At 37.7% G+C, this 16,269-nt stretch overlaps 1 protein-coding gene across 1 annotated transcript in view; it reads right to left on the reverse strand.

The window, feature by feature from the left end:
• Nucleotides 1-1,361: 1,361 nt before the first annotated feature.
• LOC124802766 overlaps nucleotides 1,362-16,269 on the reverse strand; it is a 177,057-nt gene continuing 162,149 nt past the window's right edge. The window contains exons 7-8 of the mRNA XM_047263758.1: nucleotides 13,454-13,576; nucleotides 1,362-4,031 (exon numbers count right to left, since the gene is read on the reverse strand). Of these exons, the coding sequence (XP_047119714.1) occupies nucleotides 2,941-4,031; nucleotides 13,454-13,576 (1,214 nt within the window). The 3' untranslated portion in view covers nucleotides 1,362-2,940. The remainder of the gene's footprint in view (nucleotides 4,032-13,453; nucleotides 13,577-16,269) is intronic.

Genomic DNA, 16,269 nt, shown 5'->3' on the forward strand with positions numbered 1-16,269 from the left:
CCTCATAAAAACCACAAAATCTAGGGCATTTAAAAAATTGGGCTTTATGCTCTGTTAACGGATGCAAGGAAATCTGTTAAGAGTGGGAATAACAAAAAATAAATCCAGTTTAGAAAGATAAAAAAATTGCAATTAATTGGGCAGAATATTATTATTTTGTTAGTGTTAGGTATTTGTAACTGTGTCAAACTTTCACTAACATTAAGCAGCTCAAAAATTTTTTAGCAAGGACAGCAGACTTACTTGTAAAGGCAAGTACACTAACATTCATGTAGCAGAAAACTAACAAGTAAAAACAGAGAAGTTCTAGTATATAACATGTAGACTGGTCCACTACACACACACAAATATGTGTTCAGTCATGTAGTGATGTTAACTTAATTCTAATACCCGAGAAGGAAGTGCCATGAACCTGACATTATGAAATGCCCACAGAAAAATTGAACATAGTATTAGGCAGGGACTGATTTCAGACTGAGTTGGTCAGAGTAAAATAAATCAATATGTGATTGACAGTCATCAATCAGATTGTTCTATTATGAGAAGATTATGAACAGTAGTTACAGTTTTTGTTTCTGTTGGGGTAAAATAACGATTGTATGGCATTATTGGCTGGGTAACCCATCTAGCAATGTTTGGCCATCTGGTGCTAGTGTTTCTGAATGATGCAAATTCAGCAAATTGCTCGTTGATGAAGATGAGATGATTAGGCAACACAAACACACAATTCCTGAGTGAAGAAAATCTTTTTCCTGGACGGGAATCGAATCCTGAACCCCATAACCTAGTAGCAGCAATGCTAATCACTAGGCCACAAGTCATGGACTTTTGGGATGAAGTGCTCAAGCTGAATTAATGTACAGTCAGTGCATTAACATTAATTTAAAAAAAAAACCTAGTAAGATGATATAAAAGAAAAGGGCACAAATAGATCTGAAAATGTCTAAAGTTCTCCAAAATATAAGAGCTGGTAATCAACCTGATAAAATTATGTGATCCTTCCAACACTGTGAAGAACTGAATAGATGGAGAGAAATTTAGTAAATTTTAAAATTCTAGAATCCCCATTAGAAGTGAAATTGTGTTTAAATTAAATTATTTTAGGATTTTTCTTTTTGCAAATGACCTCATTTAAAGAAAAACACCAGAAATTAAGAGGCCACTACTGTCTAGAACATATCAGTAATTTATTCATTAGGTTTGAAAGGACACATCATGTACCAAGCAAAGGTATTTCCTTGCTAACCAATCACAGAATACCTATCAGTATCAATGAATTTTCATGTATAACTAAACATATTTCCAAATATTTCACTATACGGAAAATAAACTGACAAAATAATTTACACAAAATATGAAAGATAATTTAATGCAGCATATAGGTCAAGCTATCCACAGATTATAGTTTAATATCATGTGGTTTAAAGATGAAACTATTTTCATGAGTACAGACTTCAGAAAACTTGATAAACCACAAAAGTTATTAATTAGTTCAGAAGAATGAAAATATTTCCAGTAGTTATAAACATCCATTATGAATTTTCACTTAATTTGTATATTTATCACAAAATACAAAAAGTACCACTGTCCTGTTTCTGAAATTTGGTTTAACCACATGTGTAGATTATATTAGACTTATAAACTCATCTCCAGATGTAGGTACAGTTTGCAGTACAGACAGCATCCAAAATGATGGAATCTGTAGGCTTTAAATATATCAATTTTGGAAATAATAATGGTATTCAGTACAGAATGACAGCCTGATTTCCATCAGTAAAGTACTGTAATACAATAGTGCTCAGTCAATGTGAGGTCTGTAATTACATGTTTTAATTTATAAGACACCCACAGTAACATTAAAAATTCCCCTTCTCAAAAACTAACACATTCAGAAAATATCTTCAATTTATTCTCACATCATGCCTCTGTCAATACACTGAATGACAAGTTTTAAAAATTTTCTAGCATGTACATAACATTCAAGCTGAAGTATTTATGTTTCATCACAAAAAATACAGGTCTAGAGGCCATATTTGAAATGAAACTATTCAAGTTCTGGATACCATTCATAAATATGGCAACAGAACAGCATGTTCTATCGAAAAGTTGTAAATTACAACAACACTGACACTTATAAATTTAATTTTGACAGAACCAAACATAGTATTTGTAAGTTGCAATATACTCACAGCAGATGATTTTTTATGTAAATTTTTGGCTTGAGAAGCAGTGCCTTCCATTTCTGTGAATACAATGTATCCAGTACTATGTATAAACACCACCACAAAGGAACTGAAGAATACGTGTAAGTGTATAGACTGCCAGAAGAATTTAATTAAATAAAGCTATTTCTTTCAGCATGTTTAATAATGTATGAAATTCAAAAATTGTAAATGAAAACTATAACATTCCAGTGTAAGTCTGACATGCACTTTCTCATGTATGAAGTATTACATACAATCTGATTATTACACTACAAAAAGTTAAAGCATCCCTTAGTTTCATCACAGCTTGATACGAAATCATAAATTGTTTTATTAACTGTTACATAATTTCATGAAAATAAATATGAGAACTTCCAGAGGATTTTCAACAGGAAAAAGCATAAATAACAATAAATTATTAGATTATAAAAAGTGTTCATTATAAATACTAATGTACAAAATACATTTTTGCATTAATGTATGGGTAGGAAATAGAGGCCTGAATTATCTTTAACACAATTAGCATAGCAACATTTAGAACCATACACTAAGGACCAGGCAAGGAGGCTATTTAATTCCTACAAAATAGCACAGACTAAACAAAATATAACCAACAAAAACTATAAATATTCCCTTCAACACAAATATGCAAAGCTTTTGCAAAGTTTAATGGAGAATGTAATTGAAACAGAATTTTGAGCACATCAGTAATTACATGGCAATAAACTGCAACAAATTATTTTTCATCCATTTTTCCCTCACTTCCTTTGCTGCTCTGCTCAGGTGTTGCTAAATCTGTTTCTTTGCTTTCCACAGCTATTGTTTCAGCATCAGTGCTGCAACAGTTTGGATTTCCTGTTTCATTTTGCTGAATTTCAACAGCTGCAGAATTCAACAGCTCTTCTTGCTTAGTATCTCCAGGTGAAAGACCAGGGTCGCTTGTGCGCACTGTCTCAGCATCCACAGCAGGACTACCAGCAGAATCATGTGGAGCATTTCCACAGCTCTCTGCAGTTGACTGGCCAGTAGAACTAGAACACAAGTTGTTAATATCAGACAGTGTTTCAGTAACCACAGCAGAATGATCAGAATCACATGCAGTTTTTCCATGATTTTCAGCAGTTGACTGATCAGCAGTACTAGAACATAAGTTGTCAATATCAGACATTTTCGTTTCTATGTGGTCTGTTCCTTCTGATGGCATAACAGCTTCTTCAGAATTATTTTGGGTTTTGCTCATATAATTAGCTTCAGAAACTTCCTTTGTTTCACTCAAACTCAAATCATTCATAGCAACTACACATGGACTATTTTCCATTTGAGAAGGCACAGCATCTTCAGACATACTCTCAGTTCCACTTGTAGTAGTGACATCTTCCCACCCATCATCTCCCGATTCACTCCTTTCCTTCGCATCATCACTACTTTCCTTTTTATCTGAGTCACTTGACTTTGTTCCATAACTTTTATTTGTAGAATTTCTCTGTCCTCTCTGTCGTACTGCTTTTAGTATCTGTCGCTTTGGTTTTGGCGTTTCATTTCCTGTCCTTGAGTCACAAACAGGGGGTAACGGTGGCTTTGAAGCACTAGTCACATTAGCTTCAGAAGCATCATGAGCCACCTCTTTCTCCTTTGATGATGGTGTACTAGCCCCAGAAAGAGGTTTAGTTTCTGGAGATTGCTCATATTTCTTGTTCTGTCGTTTGCTGGGAACCTTCCTTTCAGTATTCACACGGACTGTTTCATCTTCTGACTGACTACTGTAGCTCATTCTTGCTTGCTGACGTGGTCCTACTCTACCTGTTCCTGCTATGTTCTTTGGTGATACTGGAGACAAAACAACAAACATTAGTAAGGTTTTCTAATACTTATATCACAAGGTAACTATCTACACTTTCTGAGTAATTCTACAAACTACTTCCAACATCAATTTTTGTACTTTCGTGCAATCACTGCCAGATTTGTAATTATTACAACTGAAATATGATTAATTATCTGCCTCAGATGTACATGCTGTGTCACTGCAAACTTTTCCATGAATTTATTGTCAAGGAACAATTTTACAAGAAATGAGGGAGTTGCCTGCAATCATAGTCAATTACATAAAAATGAGATGAAGTACATGTCTGTGCATTTGCAAAATGACAAATTATCAAATATACCCCTACAACATAAAAACAAAATAAGAAATAAAACAATAGTACAAAGAAACAAACTCTTTTGTGAAACAAAACAGAAATAAAAGGCACTTCACTCAAACATTTTAGAAACAATTCAAAAATTTGGAAACAATGAATTGCCCCTTGGGGAAGTACAGGGAAGAACACAAGAATTTGATAGCTCAAGAAAAGTGGGGATCTGGTTTAGAGTCCCAGATCAGCTAGCACATATTTAGCCACGTCAGGAAGTTTGACAGATACAACTGTCAGGTCCTGCCTTTCAGAATGGCTTTCACACCTTTGTAGCAGGGATTGCTCCATGTACCACACTCAGAAATTGTTTTTTGCGTGTTGTGAAGAATTATTTATGCAGTAAAAGGAATTGCAATTACTCTTGATTTGACAGAATGAAATTTTTGGAGTGCGATGGATTTATCTTTGCATTTAAAGAGTCACTTCTGTCAATCAATTGGAACATTACAGTAATACAGCCACATTTGTACTGGCTGTAATAGTAGTATTGACATTGAAAGATACATCAGACTAAAATTTGTCAAATGATTTTTTTTCTGCACTCTTAGATACAATGTGTCATCTACTCCACTCTCAATGAGTTCAGTACTTGCAAAGAACAATGATTTTTTTCCTTTGATGTGACCTTTCAGAATGATCCTGCAGTTCTTATATTTGGTGTGTGCCAAAGCAGTCTTTGTCCACTACCTTTCACAGTGCAGTAACATTCTCCTCAGTGGCAAATGGAGTAGTAGTCAATCATCTGAAACTCACTAACAATGATAATACAATAAACCAGTGTATGCTGTTTCAACAACTGGACTGGTTTTATCCCAGAAGTGACTAGTTGCTGGTGGACCTCAAGGAAAGCTGTCACAAAACCACACATGGCTATTCTTATTTCCACTGGGACATCTAACAACCAATCAACAAATACATCAAAAGTGATAACAGAACCTTGTATTGTTATCCACAATAAATTTGTGAGAAGGGCTAAGTAAACATTCACAGAAGCAGGTTACGTCTTGTTCTTGGAGAGTCACATGTTGTAAATCATTGCTAGTACCTTAGTATTTAGTATTAATAATGATACAGACTCAAAACTGATAGAATATGTTAGTCTTATTTTCCAGGAATTTATAGCCAACCAGAAAGAGACCTAGAGTTAAAGTCCTGTTACAGTGACATGAAAGAAATGCAACACACCACATTTTCCTATTTATCTTGAGGACACACAGACAAGGAAATATTATGTGGAATAATTTTATGCTGCTGCAGTCAGTTTTTATTAATATTTTATTAGCATAACGCATTTCGGCAGCATGCTGCCATCATCAGGTGCATTATACAGTTACTTATACATCAGCTGATAGGTTATGTACATTGGCTGTGTGTGCCAGTGGGGTTAAGAATTGAAAAATAAACATTTTTGTTGGCAATTTCATTTTTTGGCACACAGAGCACAGCGACAGGTCAATCACTGCTTAGCATTTTCATAAATGTCTGTTTACAACTTGTTTGTGAAAATGCTAAGCTGTGATTGGCCTGTTACTGTGCTCTATGTGAAATCGCCAACAAAAATGTTTATTTTTCGATTCTTAACCCCACTGGCACACACAGCTAATGTACATAACCTATCAGCTGATGTATAAGTAACTGTATAATGCACCTGATGATGGCAGCATGCTGCCGAAATGCGGTGTGCTAATAAAATATTAGTAAAAAGTGACTGCAGCAATATAAAATTATTCCACACAATCTTATAATACAGTTGCAGACCTCAAACAACATCCATGTAACATGAATAAATTTAAAGGAAATATTAGTTCAAAAAATTACAGGAAACTGATCTTGTCAGTATTCTTTTCTGAAAAAGGAATATGTTGGTATTCTCTGCAGATATAGTGCACATGTTAATTGATGATAAGTTTGTAAATGATCACTGTAGCAGAATAAACAATGTGCAGGCTTCATATGCAAAGTGACTCATGATTGAATCAATGTGAACCCATCCCTCCATCCCTCCCACCCTCCCTCTCTCCCTCCTTCGACATAAGGCACACACTCTTGTCATTCAACAATTTGCTCGCTATGAAATCCACCATTGTATTATGTGAAACCTATGTCAAGGAAGTGCAGCTGATTTTCCTCAGAAGATGCAATGGAATTTTGGCTATGTACTAGTGAGAGTTCCTTATGCTGGAGAATGAGCTCCTTGCTGACAAAAAATTAAATTTACTACCTCTGTTTGAATTATACATGAGAATTATTCACACAGTTTCATCAATATTACACAGTTATAAATTAACAGTATGTTGGGGCGAGTTATGTCTGCAAGCACACAATTCATTCTATAACAGCCAATGACAGTACAGGAAAAAGTGCAAATATCTGCTCAACATTGCTTTCAGTCTAGTCATGTTATTCATATGCCATGCCTCATTGTCAACAGGCTATTCATGATCACATCATTTCTCTTGTGGAGGAAGGGGATTTGACATTGCTGGAGGCTGGGGCACAGTACTGAGTCCCTGAGTGTACACGTGACAATGCAGATACTGCAGCATCTAGTACGTATTTGGGAACTGGAGTTTGTCATATAAGGATACCCATCCAAGATAATGAAGTTCTCAAAACGTCATGGCAAAACCCTTTTTTAAACACACCTGCATTTCCCAGCTCAGTGGATAAGGGCTGGCACCAGCTTCAGGAGACCAGACTACCTCACAAACAACCAGCAACAAAGGAGAAACTCAGTGATGATCATCGACTCTACTTATTAGTGTTTGCTGAGGACATTGTCAATCTTGAACATGATATTTTCTGACAAATCAGTACTGTTCTTAGTGAATGATGGCCCAGTACAAATACAAAGGCTGCAAGGTGCCCATTTTGGCCATACATACATCCATGAGTCACTTCACTGCAGCCTCATGTCTGTTGCAGTTTGGGGCTGGATGCATTCCTGTGGACTTGGAATCCTTCACAGGATAGATGGTCAACTTGGTGCTGCCCAGTATTATGAGTAATATTCTGGTCCCGCCAGTGCAACAACTACATCCAGAGGGATTAACCTGTTTCCAGCAAGACGAGTCTCCTATACGTGTCAGTGATGGTGCAGGGTTGGTTTACAGAAAAAATGTGATTTCCTCCTCTTGATTGGCCACCTCCAGCACCAAACCTAATCTCTTTTGAAAACTTATGGGCAGAAAAAAAACAGATCATGCCAGAAACTTGCCTGACCACACACTTAGAACCTGTGATGACCTTTAGAACATCACTGTAGCTCCTTGGGAGGAGGTGTCCGAAAATGAGATATTCATTACTCACCTCACAGACTCCTTTCCTCACAGATTCAGACAGTGATTGAAGCTGAAGGCCTCTGATTAGAATATTATGAGGTAATGAAGCATCATGCAATGCACTTTTGATGGCCAAAAATAGCTTTATAAAAACCCTGGACTATTCATTCTGTTAGTTTTGTGATTCCTATCAGTTACAGAAATTAATGGAACAATGGAAAAAAAAAGCTGCAATAAGCCTTATTTGAATCAAACCTTTTTGCCAGGGCCACTAGACTGTCAACTAGTCAACTATGTCACAGCTATGCATGCATTATGCTACAGCTTTCGACATCAGCTTTCGACATTTAGATACTTCTTACTGTTCCTGATTTCACATCGCAAAATACAGTGCCTTTACTATGTCCGTAATGCTACAAATGATGCAGCATAGCTTTCTTGCAAATTTTTAGAGGATGTATCTGCATGCTAAGTGTTAAGAAGGTGTTAATCCTTCTATTACACTGTTCATTACATTTCAACACCCCATAATAAGATAGATTCCTGTGTAACATGGCAGGTAATTCAATCTTCAGCCTTGGCCATTTTTTGTGCTGTCAGGTGTACATAATAGTACAGATGGATATGAATTTTTCAGGTGAGATGGTATAAAAAGTGTTTAACTTCAATGCATTACGTTCAATGTTATATCTTATTCAAGGTACACTGCAGAAAATTCCTATAACTGGCTGACTGCGATTTTTCAATTTTTTCCACAAAGTCTTCAATGTACTAATGGAAAATTATGTGTATTTATTTCAGTAAGTATCCACATTGCCATAATCAGGTACACTGGTAAACTGACCACTTGAGGGATGGCACAGCACTTTTCTCTCTTCCCCTCCACCCTCCAATCTGCCATTATATCTGCTAACTGCTCCTCCTCCCCTACTCTTGAGTTCAACAAATAGCTCTGTCCTAGGCTTGTGCCCTGGAACACATGCTGGCAGCACCTCTGCTGTCCCTCTACCTGCCCCTGAAGTCAGTTCATTACAGGTATCCCCTTCCTCTTCTTAATCAGACTAATTGCGGGTTCACAGGACTTACTAAGCATGTAGTCATTATAATGACTGATCAGTGGTTCTCTGACTAGGATATCAATAAATTCAATGAAGCAGTTCCAGAAGTTAAATGCAGGTGTCAAAACCACAGTATGGTCATAATCCATTCCATGTAATCCTGTATCCAGCACTGTCCAAGTTTAGGCAGAACCACAGTATGGTCATAATCCATCCCATGTAACCCTGTATCCAACACTGTCAAAGTTTAGGCAGTAGGCAAAACAGCCATCATCACTTGGTGTTTCAAATTCATCATATCTTTCCAGACAGAGCACCATAAAAAGGGAAAAATGCAGTGGCCACTTCCTCCTGAGGGTCCTCTTCTGTTTCTGCCAGTTGTACAGTGGGCTCTCTGAATTTGCCACTCCTTGTAGCCATTCTTCTGGAATACCATCCTCAGATGTTCAAGCTCTTGGATGAGACTTTCATTGTTATGGAGGGTCTTGTAAAGGATTCTTGTAAAGGCAATCTTTGTGTGTGTGTGTGTGTGTGTGTGTGTGAGAGAGAGAGAGAGAGAGAGAGAGAGAGAGAGAGAGAGAGAGAGAGAGAGAGGGGGGGGGGGTGAGGGGGGGTGCAAATGTGGTGTGAATGTTTCCCAACATAAGGAATAAACAAACTTAGCACATGACTATGTTGAGTCACAAATGTTGCTAGTAATGGGGCATAAAAGTGAACTTCCAGCAGTCCATAAAGTTTCGGAGGAACTAATGGTCTCTGTCATAACTTCTTAACACCCTCATTTGAGAAACATCATTGTCTTTCTCTCACCCTCTTTGTAGGGCCAGTGTTGACCCTTTGGTAGGCACTATCCTAAGCAGGCATAAAATTTCTTCACATAATTCTGGTGAGACAGGGCAACAGCTGCATTGCCTTTGTTAGCTGTTAAGACCACAGTATTTGGATCTTCTCTTAGTTTCCGTACGGCTGCCCTCTGCTGCCAGACATGTTTGGTTTAATAGGTCTTGTGCACATGAGAGCAGGAAAGGTTTCACGATGTTCTTCAGCTGCTTCAGCCTCAAGTTATTAAGAAATGAAAGCATAGCCTCATCCAATTATTTGGATCTGAGATTGATGATAGTCTGACAGGATGTTTCAGAAGATTGTCTCACTCATATGTACTTGAATTTTGATGTTTGATATCTGGTGGCCTTCCTTTGTGCAGAATCCACTGCAGCCCATTCAACAGCATCAAAACATTCCCACATCCAGCAATGAAATGGTTGGTCAGCAGTACATGTAATTTGAGTATCTGTTTGTTAGTAGAGCCCAGGCACTGGCAAGCAATATGTACTCTCTGCTGTATGATGACTAGACCAGCACATTTCTTTACTCTTCCGGCTGCCACTTAAGTCAGTGTGATGTGTTACCTTGGGAAAGTTCATAACCACACATTCTTCATGGCATCTCAAAAGGCATGCAAATGCATTTAGCAAATGGCTCCTTTTCAGTGGCACAGCTTGTCAAGTATTTTCATGCTGTGATACATCTCCTCCCCGTAGCAGTATGTGATGTGGTTCTTCAGCTTATTCCAGCATATTCAGGATGATGTAGTTCATGGGTGAGAGGCCAGATGTCAGTTTCCAATGGCCACAGTAATTTAACAAGTGACCAAATTTCCATCATCAGGTGCACTGATAAACTGATGTCTCAGAAGCCAGAGCAGCATTTTTCTCTCTTTCCTTCCTCTCTCTGATCTGACATTCTGTTCACCATCTGTGCCCAGCATCTCCTCCCCTACTACTCAGACTGACACACTGTTCTATCTGTTGTGTTGGCAGAAGAGCCAACACCGTGTTACTAGAGGAGGCCGAAATGCACACTTTTTAGCTCACGCAGGCTGGCGTGAGGAGGGAAGAACTATACTGACGTGAAGTCTGGAACATGAGAAGGAATTAGAATTCAGAAAGTGGACGTAATTACTTTGATACTTAACTTTAATCCATTAATGATGAACGTCGCTCTTGACGATACATGATTCACAATATTATCTGTTCAGAATAGTAACTGAATATGGTGCCTCACTAGGTCGTAGCAAATGACGTAGCTGAAGGCTATGCTAAACTGTCGTCTCGGCAAATGAGAGAGTATGTAGACAGTGAACCATCACTAGCAAAGTCGGCTGTACAACTGGGGCGAGTGCTAGGGAGTCTCTCTAGACTAGACCTGCCTTGTGGCGGCGCTCGGTCTGCAATCACTGACAGTGACGACACGCGGGTCCGACGTATACTAACGGACCACGGCCAATTTAAAGGCTACCACCTAGCAAGTGTGGTGTCTGGTGGTGACACCACACTATCCTACATTTCTGACCAGTTACACATACTGCTGGCAACTCTGCTGTTCCTCTGCCTGTCCTCATAGTCACTTCATTGCAAGGTATCTCCTTCCCCTTCTTAACCAGATTAATTGCAGGTTTCCAGGCCTTTAAGCATGAAGCCACTATTATGATTGATTAGTGGCTGCCTTACTCAATTCTCAACAGATCCTTTTATGAAATGATCCCAGAAGTTAAATGCCTGTGTAAGAATCTCAATATGGTCATAATTCAATCTTTGTACTTTCCACAGAAAATGTGATTCAACTGCCGACTTGTTAGGCTCCTGCAATCTGGTGTTCTGTTGATATGTCAACAATGACCTTTGACAGTACACACCATCTGACCTACATATGTCTCGCCACACTGGCAAGGTGTCTGGTCTGACAGGTGCCAGATTTCCATAATCCAAGGTTGTTGTTGCCACTGTCAAGCAGTGCCCATGTTTTATGCAGTGGGCGGAAGATTGTCTTCACTTGGTGTTTCAGAGTAATTCATCCTATCTTTCCAGATAATGTACCACAAAAAGGAATACAAGCAATGGTCTTATCCTCCTGAGATTGCTCTTCTATTTCCATCAGTTGTACCATAAATGTAGGATGTAGGGCTCCAAATCAGTCACTCTGTAGCTGTTCTTCTGGAACACTGACCTCAGGTGTTCAAGTTCTTGGTTGAAACATTCAATGTTAGAGAATTCAAGTCCTATGTACCAATGTTTTGAGCTTGCCATTCCTCTATGCCGGGTAATAACAGTGGTCTGCATCTGTGTATAGGTCAGCGTGCACCTTTTTCTGGTAAACACTGTGGCCCAATGTGCCAACGTCTCTTCTTTTTACCAGGGCATCCAGTAAGAGAAGCACTCCATCCACTTCCACTCCCATGGTAAATGTATGCAGCCTGAAGTAATAAATGAAAATTCATCAGGTTACCTTCCATTCAGAAAGTTGCTGCACTCAGCAACTGTTATATTGACTTGAAAATTATAGATTGCAGCAATCAGTTATTCTTTTTAAATTTTACTGTGCATTCTCAAAGCACTATTATTTTCACTCAATGCATGTAATTCCCTGTTGGTTGGGCTTCATCCACAGTTCATTGAATTCATTCCAAGGTTAAATCAATGTTCTGATGAATGGAATTCAGATGTATGAGGAAGTCATTCAAGGTCTCTCTTCTATGTGGCCACAAGGCAAAGGTGAAGGTGTCATCTACATACTGAAAGAAACTGGTAGTTTTCATTGGGCTGGCTCCAGGGCTTCTTCCTCAAATATTCCATACACATGTTGGTGACAATTGGTGAGAGTAGACTCCCCATGGCTACTTCTTCTGTCTGCTTGTAATAGCCATTGTTGACATCAAAAAATTGTGTCTGCTGGACACTGACATCTGGCCATTCACTCGTGAGCTATTTTGTCATGAAGTATGCTGGGACAAGCTGAAGGATCACATTTATAAATTATCAAAAGATGTTGGGGAAATACTAACAAGTCACAGATTATATTCTGCAACACACATGTGCTTACACAAATACACCACCAGGATTGTTACTGACAATACTTAAATGCTACCTCTATTAAAACTGCTCACAGAACATTAGGCCAAACATTAGAACTTGTAATGGAATTAAGATACAAAATGCGTTTGAACAAATGGAGATATGAATAACACTAAGATGGAACACTAAAATCAAGGTATCATATAGCAGAACAGGCTAATCCATTAGCAACCCAATAATCCCTTGGTGTATGTGTAATTTAAATATATTATTGTAAGTGCAACAAGATAAATTTGCTTAATTGCAGGCTGCTTTCATTGTGACAGCATAAAATTTTTCAACTTCCTGTTTTTAAAGTATTATATACCTCAAAGCATATCTGATATTATTTCTGCATTCTAACTAAGCTCTCACTGTTAGTAAAAATAATGCATATCCCTCACATACACACACACGACAGTCTCCCTGTACTAGAAACTAACATTCCAACATGAGTTTAAGTTTTGGTTCCACTGTCCTCCCTGTTCAACTATAAATATTTAAGTACATAATAAAATATTTTAAACTCAGTTCATTCTTTTTGTAAGAAACTGTTAACTGTCATCATTAATGTTTTTTCTTTCTTCCTTCGTGTCCCTTCCTTATCTACACCTCTCCCAGGAGCTTCCATTCTGATAACTTTCTTTTAAATTGATCAATTTTGTTAATGATTAGTTCTCCAAGCACACATCTTTCTAACTGACAGTTCAAGAGTTCAAGTTGAATTAAAAATGTGTTGTTATACTTCAACTGCTAGTGTCCTCATGTGTTGGTGTCATCCTAGCTGTAAATAATATTTATTTCCAGTATATAATTTCTATTAGTTACCTTTCACTCTCTGAACTGGAGGTGCAGCAGCATGATCATTCTTCACAGACACTTGCAGTGATATTCCCAAATCCTTCACAATCCTTCTTTCTGGTTTGGGGCTTTTAGCTGCAAGCCTTTTATCTAGAAAGATAATATTAAGAGGTATATAATGCAGTCATTATAACAATTATTAAGAGAGGCACAACAAGAATGTGACATTTATCTGTATATGTATCGCTACTTCTACGAAGTCATATCCAGTGATGAATTCAGGGGGTGGCCTGGGGGGGAAAGTCGCCCCCCCCCCCCCCCCCCCCCTGGAAATTGGAAATTACCCCCGAGAAATTCATATCTATAGTTGTGGTGAAACAAAAAAATTATCACCTAGACTGTTAACTTGTACCATTGTGACAAAATTTAAACTACGCCAGCTGCTGCTACTAACGAAGTTTGGAGTCAACTATGGAGAAGTCATGATGACATGCAGTTTTTACAAGTAAAATGAATGTGTAACACAATAGGTGGTAGCTGGGTCCCTATAGTTTGATTTTGTTACTTATCAGTTCGGTTTGGAGCACTTAGTGTCGATTGTTCTGTTTTTATTATTATTATTGCCAACACCAACAAATTAGCAGTTGCTGTATAATAAGTGTGCGGTAAAGCTAAGCATTGCAAGGTGTGTTGGCAATGCCGATTGTGAAATAAGTCAGCCTTTCCTCTCTCATGTCTTCCCTCACCGCACCTCCAATCGGCCTAACGTGTAAGCTAATCCCTTAGGTACGCAGCCCACCCTCGCTGCGAACTTTATTCTTATCCGCCGCTCATATCTATACTTTATTTGCCTTTATAATAAACCTGATGTCGCAAAACATGTCCACGGGTATTGCTACGGAATTGGAAGTAGCATCTGACATTATAAAAGATTGTATTAATTTTTTTATTACATTACTGGGAATATTTCCAAGATTTAATAGCCATATAGATTTTTCCTAATCGATGAGTCCAAAGCTCAAACCAAATATTTGTGTATACTTGACAATGATTTTTGCAGTGTCAATGGGGATACACAATTTTTGCCTAAAGAAGCGATACATTCCACCATGAGTGGGACGTTTGGCAATGCTGCTCTACGAGTATAATCCAAGCTTTCATTGTTGTATAAAAACTCAATGCATTGTTGAAACTGTTGTAAGGTTGTAACAGTCAGTTGACAGGTTACTATGGAAGTGTGATGTGATTATGTAGTGTACTACGTGCAGTCTTCGTCAGTTTATAACATAAAAAGAAGTGTTAGTGCCGAAATACAATGTCGAAACAACAAACTTCAATTTCTTTCTTTTCTAATAAAAGACAGTGTATTGCAAAAGACAAAGATGAGTGTGAGTCTACTGAAAGAAGTGCTAGTGATTGTGACGATGAATTGCATAGGTCTACCAAGTCTTCAGTTTCCCTTCCACAGTTTTCAAACGATAAATGTGCTATTTCTGGCCCATCCATAAATTGCAATTCTAAACAAAGTATTGAATGCGAGATTAAGTATCAGCAAAAATGGGAGTGTAAGTACAATTGGTTGTACTTTGATCATGAGCTGGGTGGGGCTTTCTGCAAATTGTGTGAAATGCATTTAAAAAACGATGTTGAAGCTCTACAGAAAACAGGAGGAGTGTTCATTTCTGTACCTTTCACTAAATTTAGAAAAGCTACTGGAAACACGGGAAAACTAGAAAAGCACGGTAACTCAGAAAAACATGACAGAGCCATTGCACTTGAAAATTGTAGATTACAGGGATTAAATGCTCCAATTCATACACATATTTAAACAAAATGAAAATGAAAAAGCTTTAAACCGCAAAGCATTGTCATTGGTAATTCGAAGTCTGTATTTCCTTAGTAAGGAAGAAATACCCCACATTACAAAATATGAAACTCTAAATCGTAAGGTAGTACTGAAAAGCGACATTAATCTTGAAAAGTGGTTAAAATTTCAGAGCAAAAGGTCCACATATCTTAGTAAGTATACTGCGTCAGAATTGTTGACTTGTTTGGGAGAGTCTTTAGACTTTTAAGATGAAACACTTCTCCATCACAAATATTTTTCATTAATGGCAGACGAATCTACAAATGTTTAAAATCAAAGTGAACTGTCTTTAGTAGTTGGATATGTTCCACCGTCTCCATCGTTTGAAGTGAAGGAAAAGTTTTTATGTCTCATTGAGTTGAAAAGCACTTCAGCTGAATCCATATTTACAGCAATTGATACTGAACTAAAGAAAAGAAAACTTTCTTATGACATATTATTATCTTGTTCTTTCAAAAGTGCTGTTAATTATAGTGGTTCTATCTCAGGAGTCCGCACTCGGTTGTCAGAGAGGAAGGGCCATAAGCTGCCATACATTCACTGTAGAGCATATGTTATGTCAATTGCTGCCACCAACTCTAGGAATAAACATCCCATTATAAAATGCACATTACATGTTGTTAAAGACATTTACAAACTTTTTCATGGTTCTTTAAAACGAGAAAATGTTTTGCATGAAATTCAGTGTGCTTTAGAGCAACCTGTTTTAAAAATACCCAAAGCTGTTGACATCCAATGGTTAAATACCTATCGCACAGTTCATGCTATTTTTGCTAACCTACAAATCCATGATAATGGCACGTGAACATATACACAAGGACGATGCGGATTTAACAAGTTTAGCTGGAGAAATCTTGTTAGAAATGAAGCATTCCAATTTCATTGTAGGTTTAGTGATTTTAGACGATACGTTAAATGCAGTCTCGAACTTACGTAAACTTTTGCAGAGACAATCACTTAAAATTTTGCAAATCCG

Source organism: Schistocerca piceifrons, chromosome 6 (assembly GCF_021461385.2).
Source record: "Schistocerca piceifrons isolate TAMUIC-IGC-003096 chromosome 6, iqSchPice1.1, whole genome shotgun sequence".
Lineage (NCBI taxonomy): Eukaryota > Metazoa > Arthropoda > Insecta > Orthoptera > Acrididae > Schistocerca > Schistocerca piceifrons.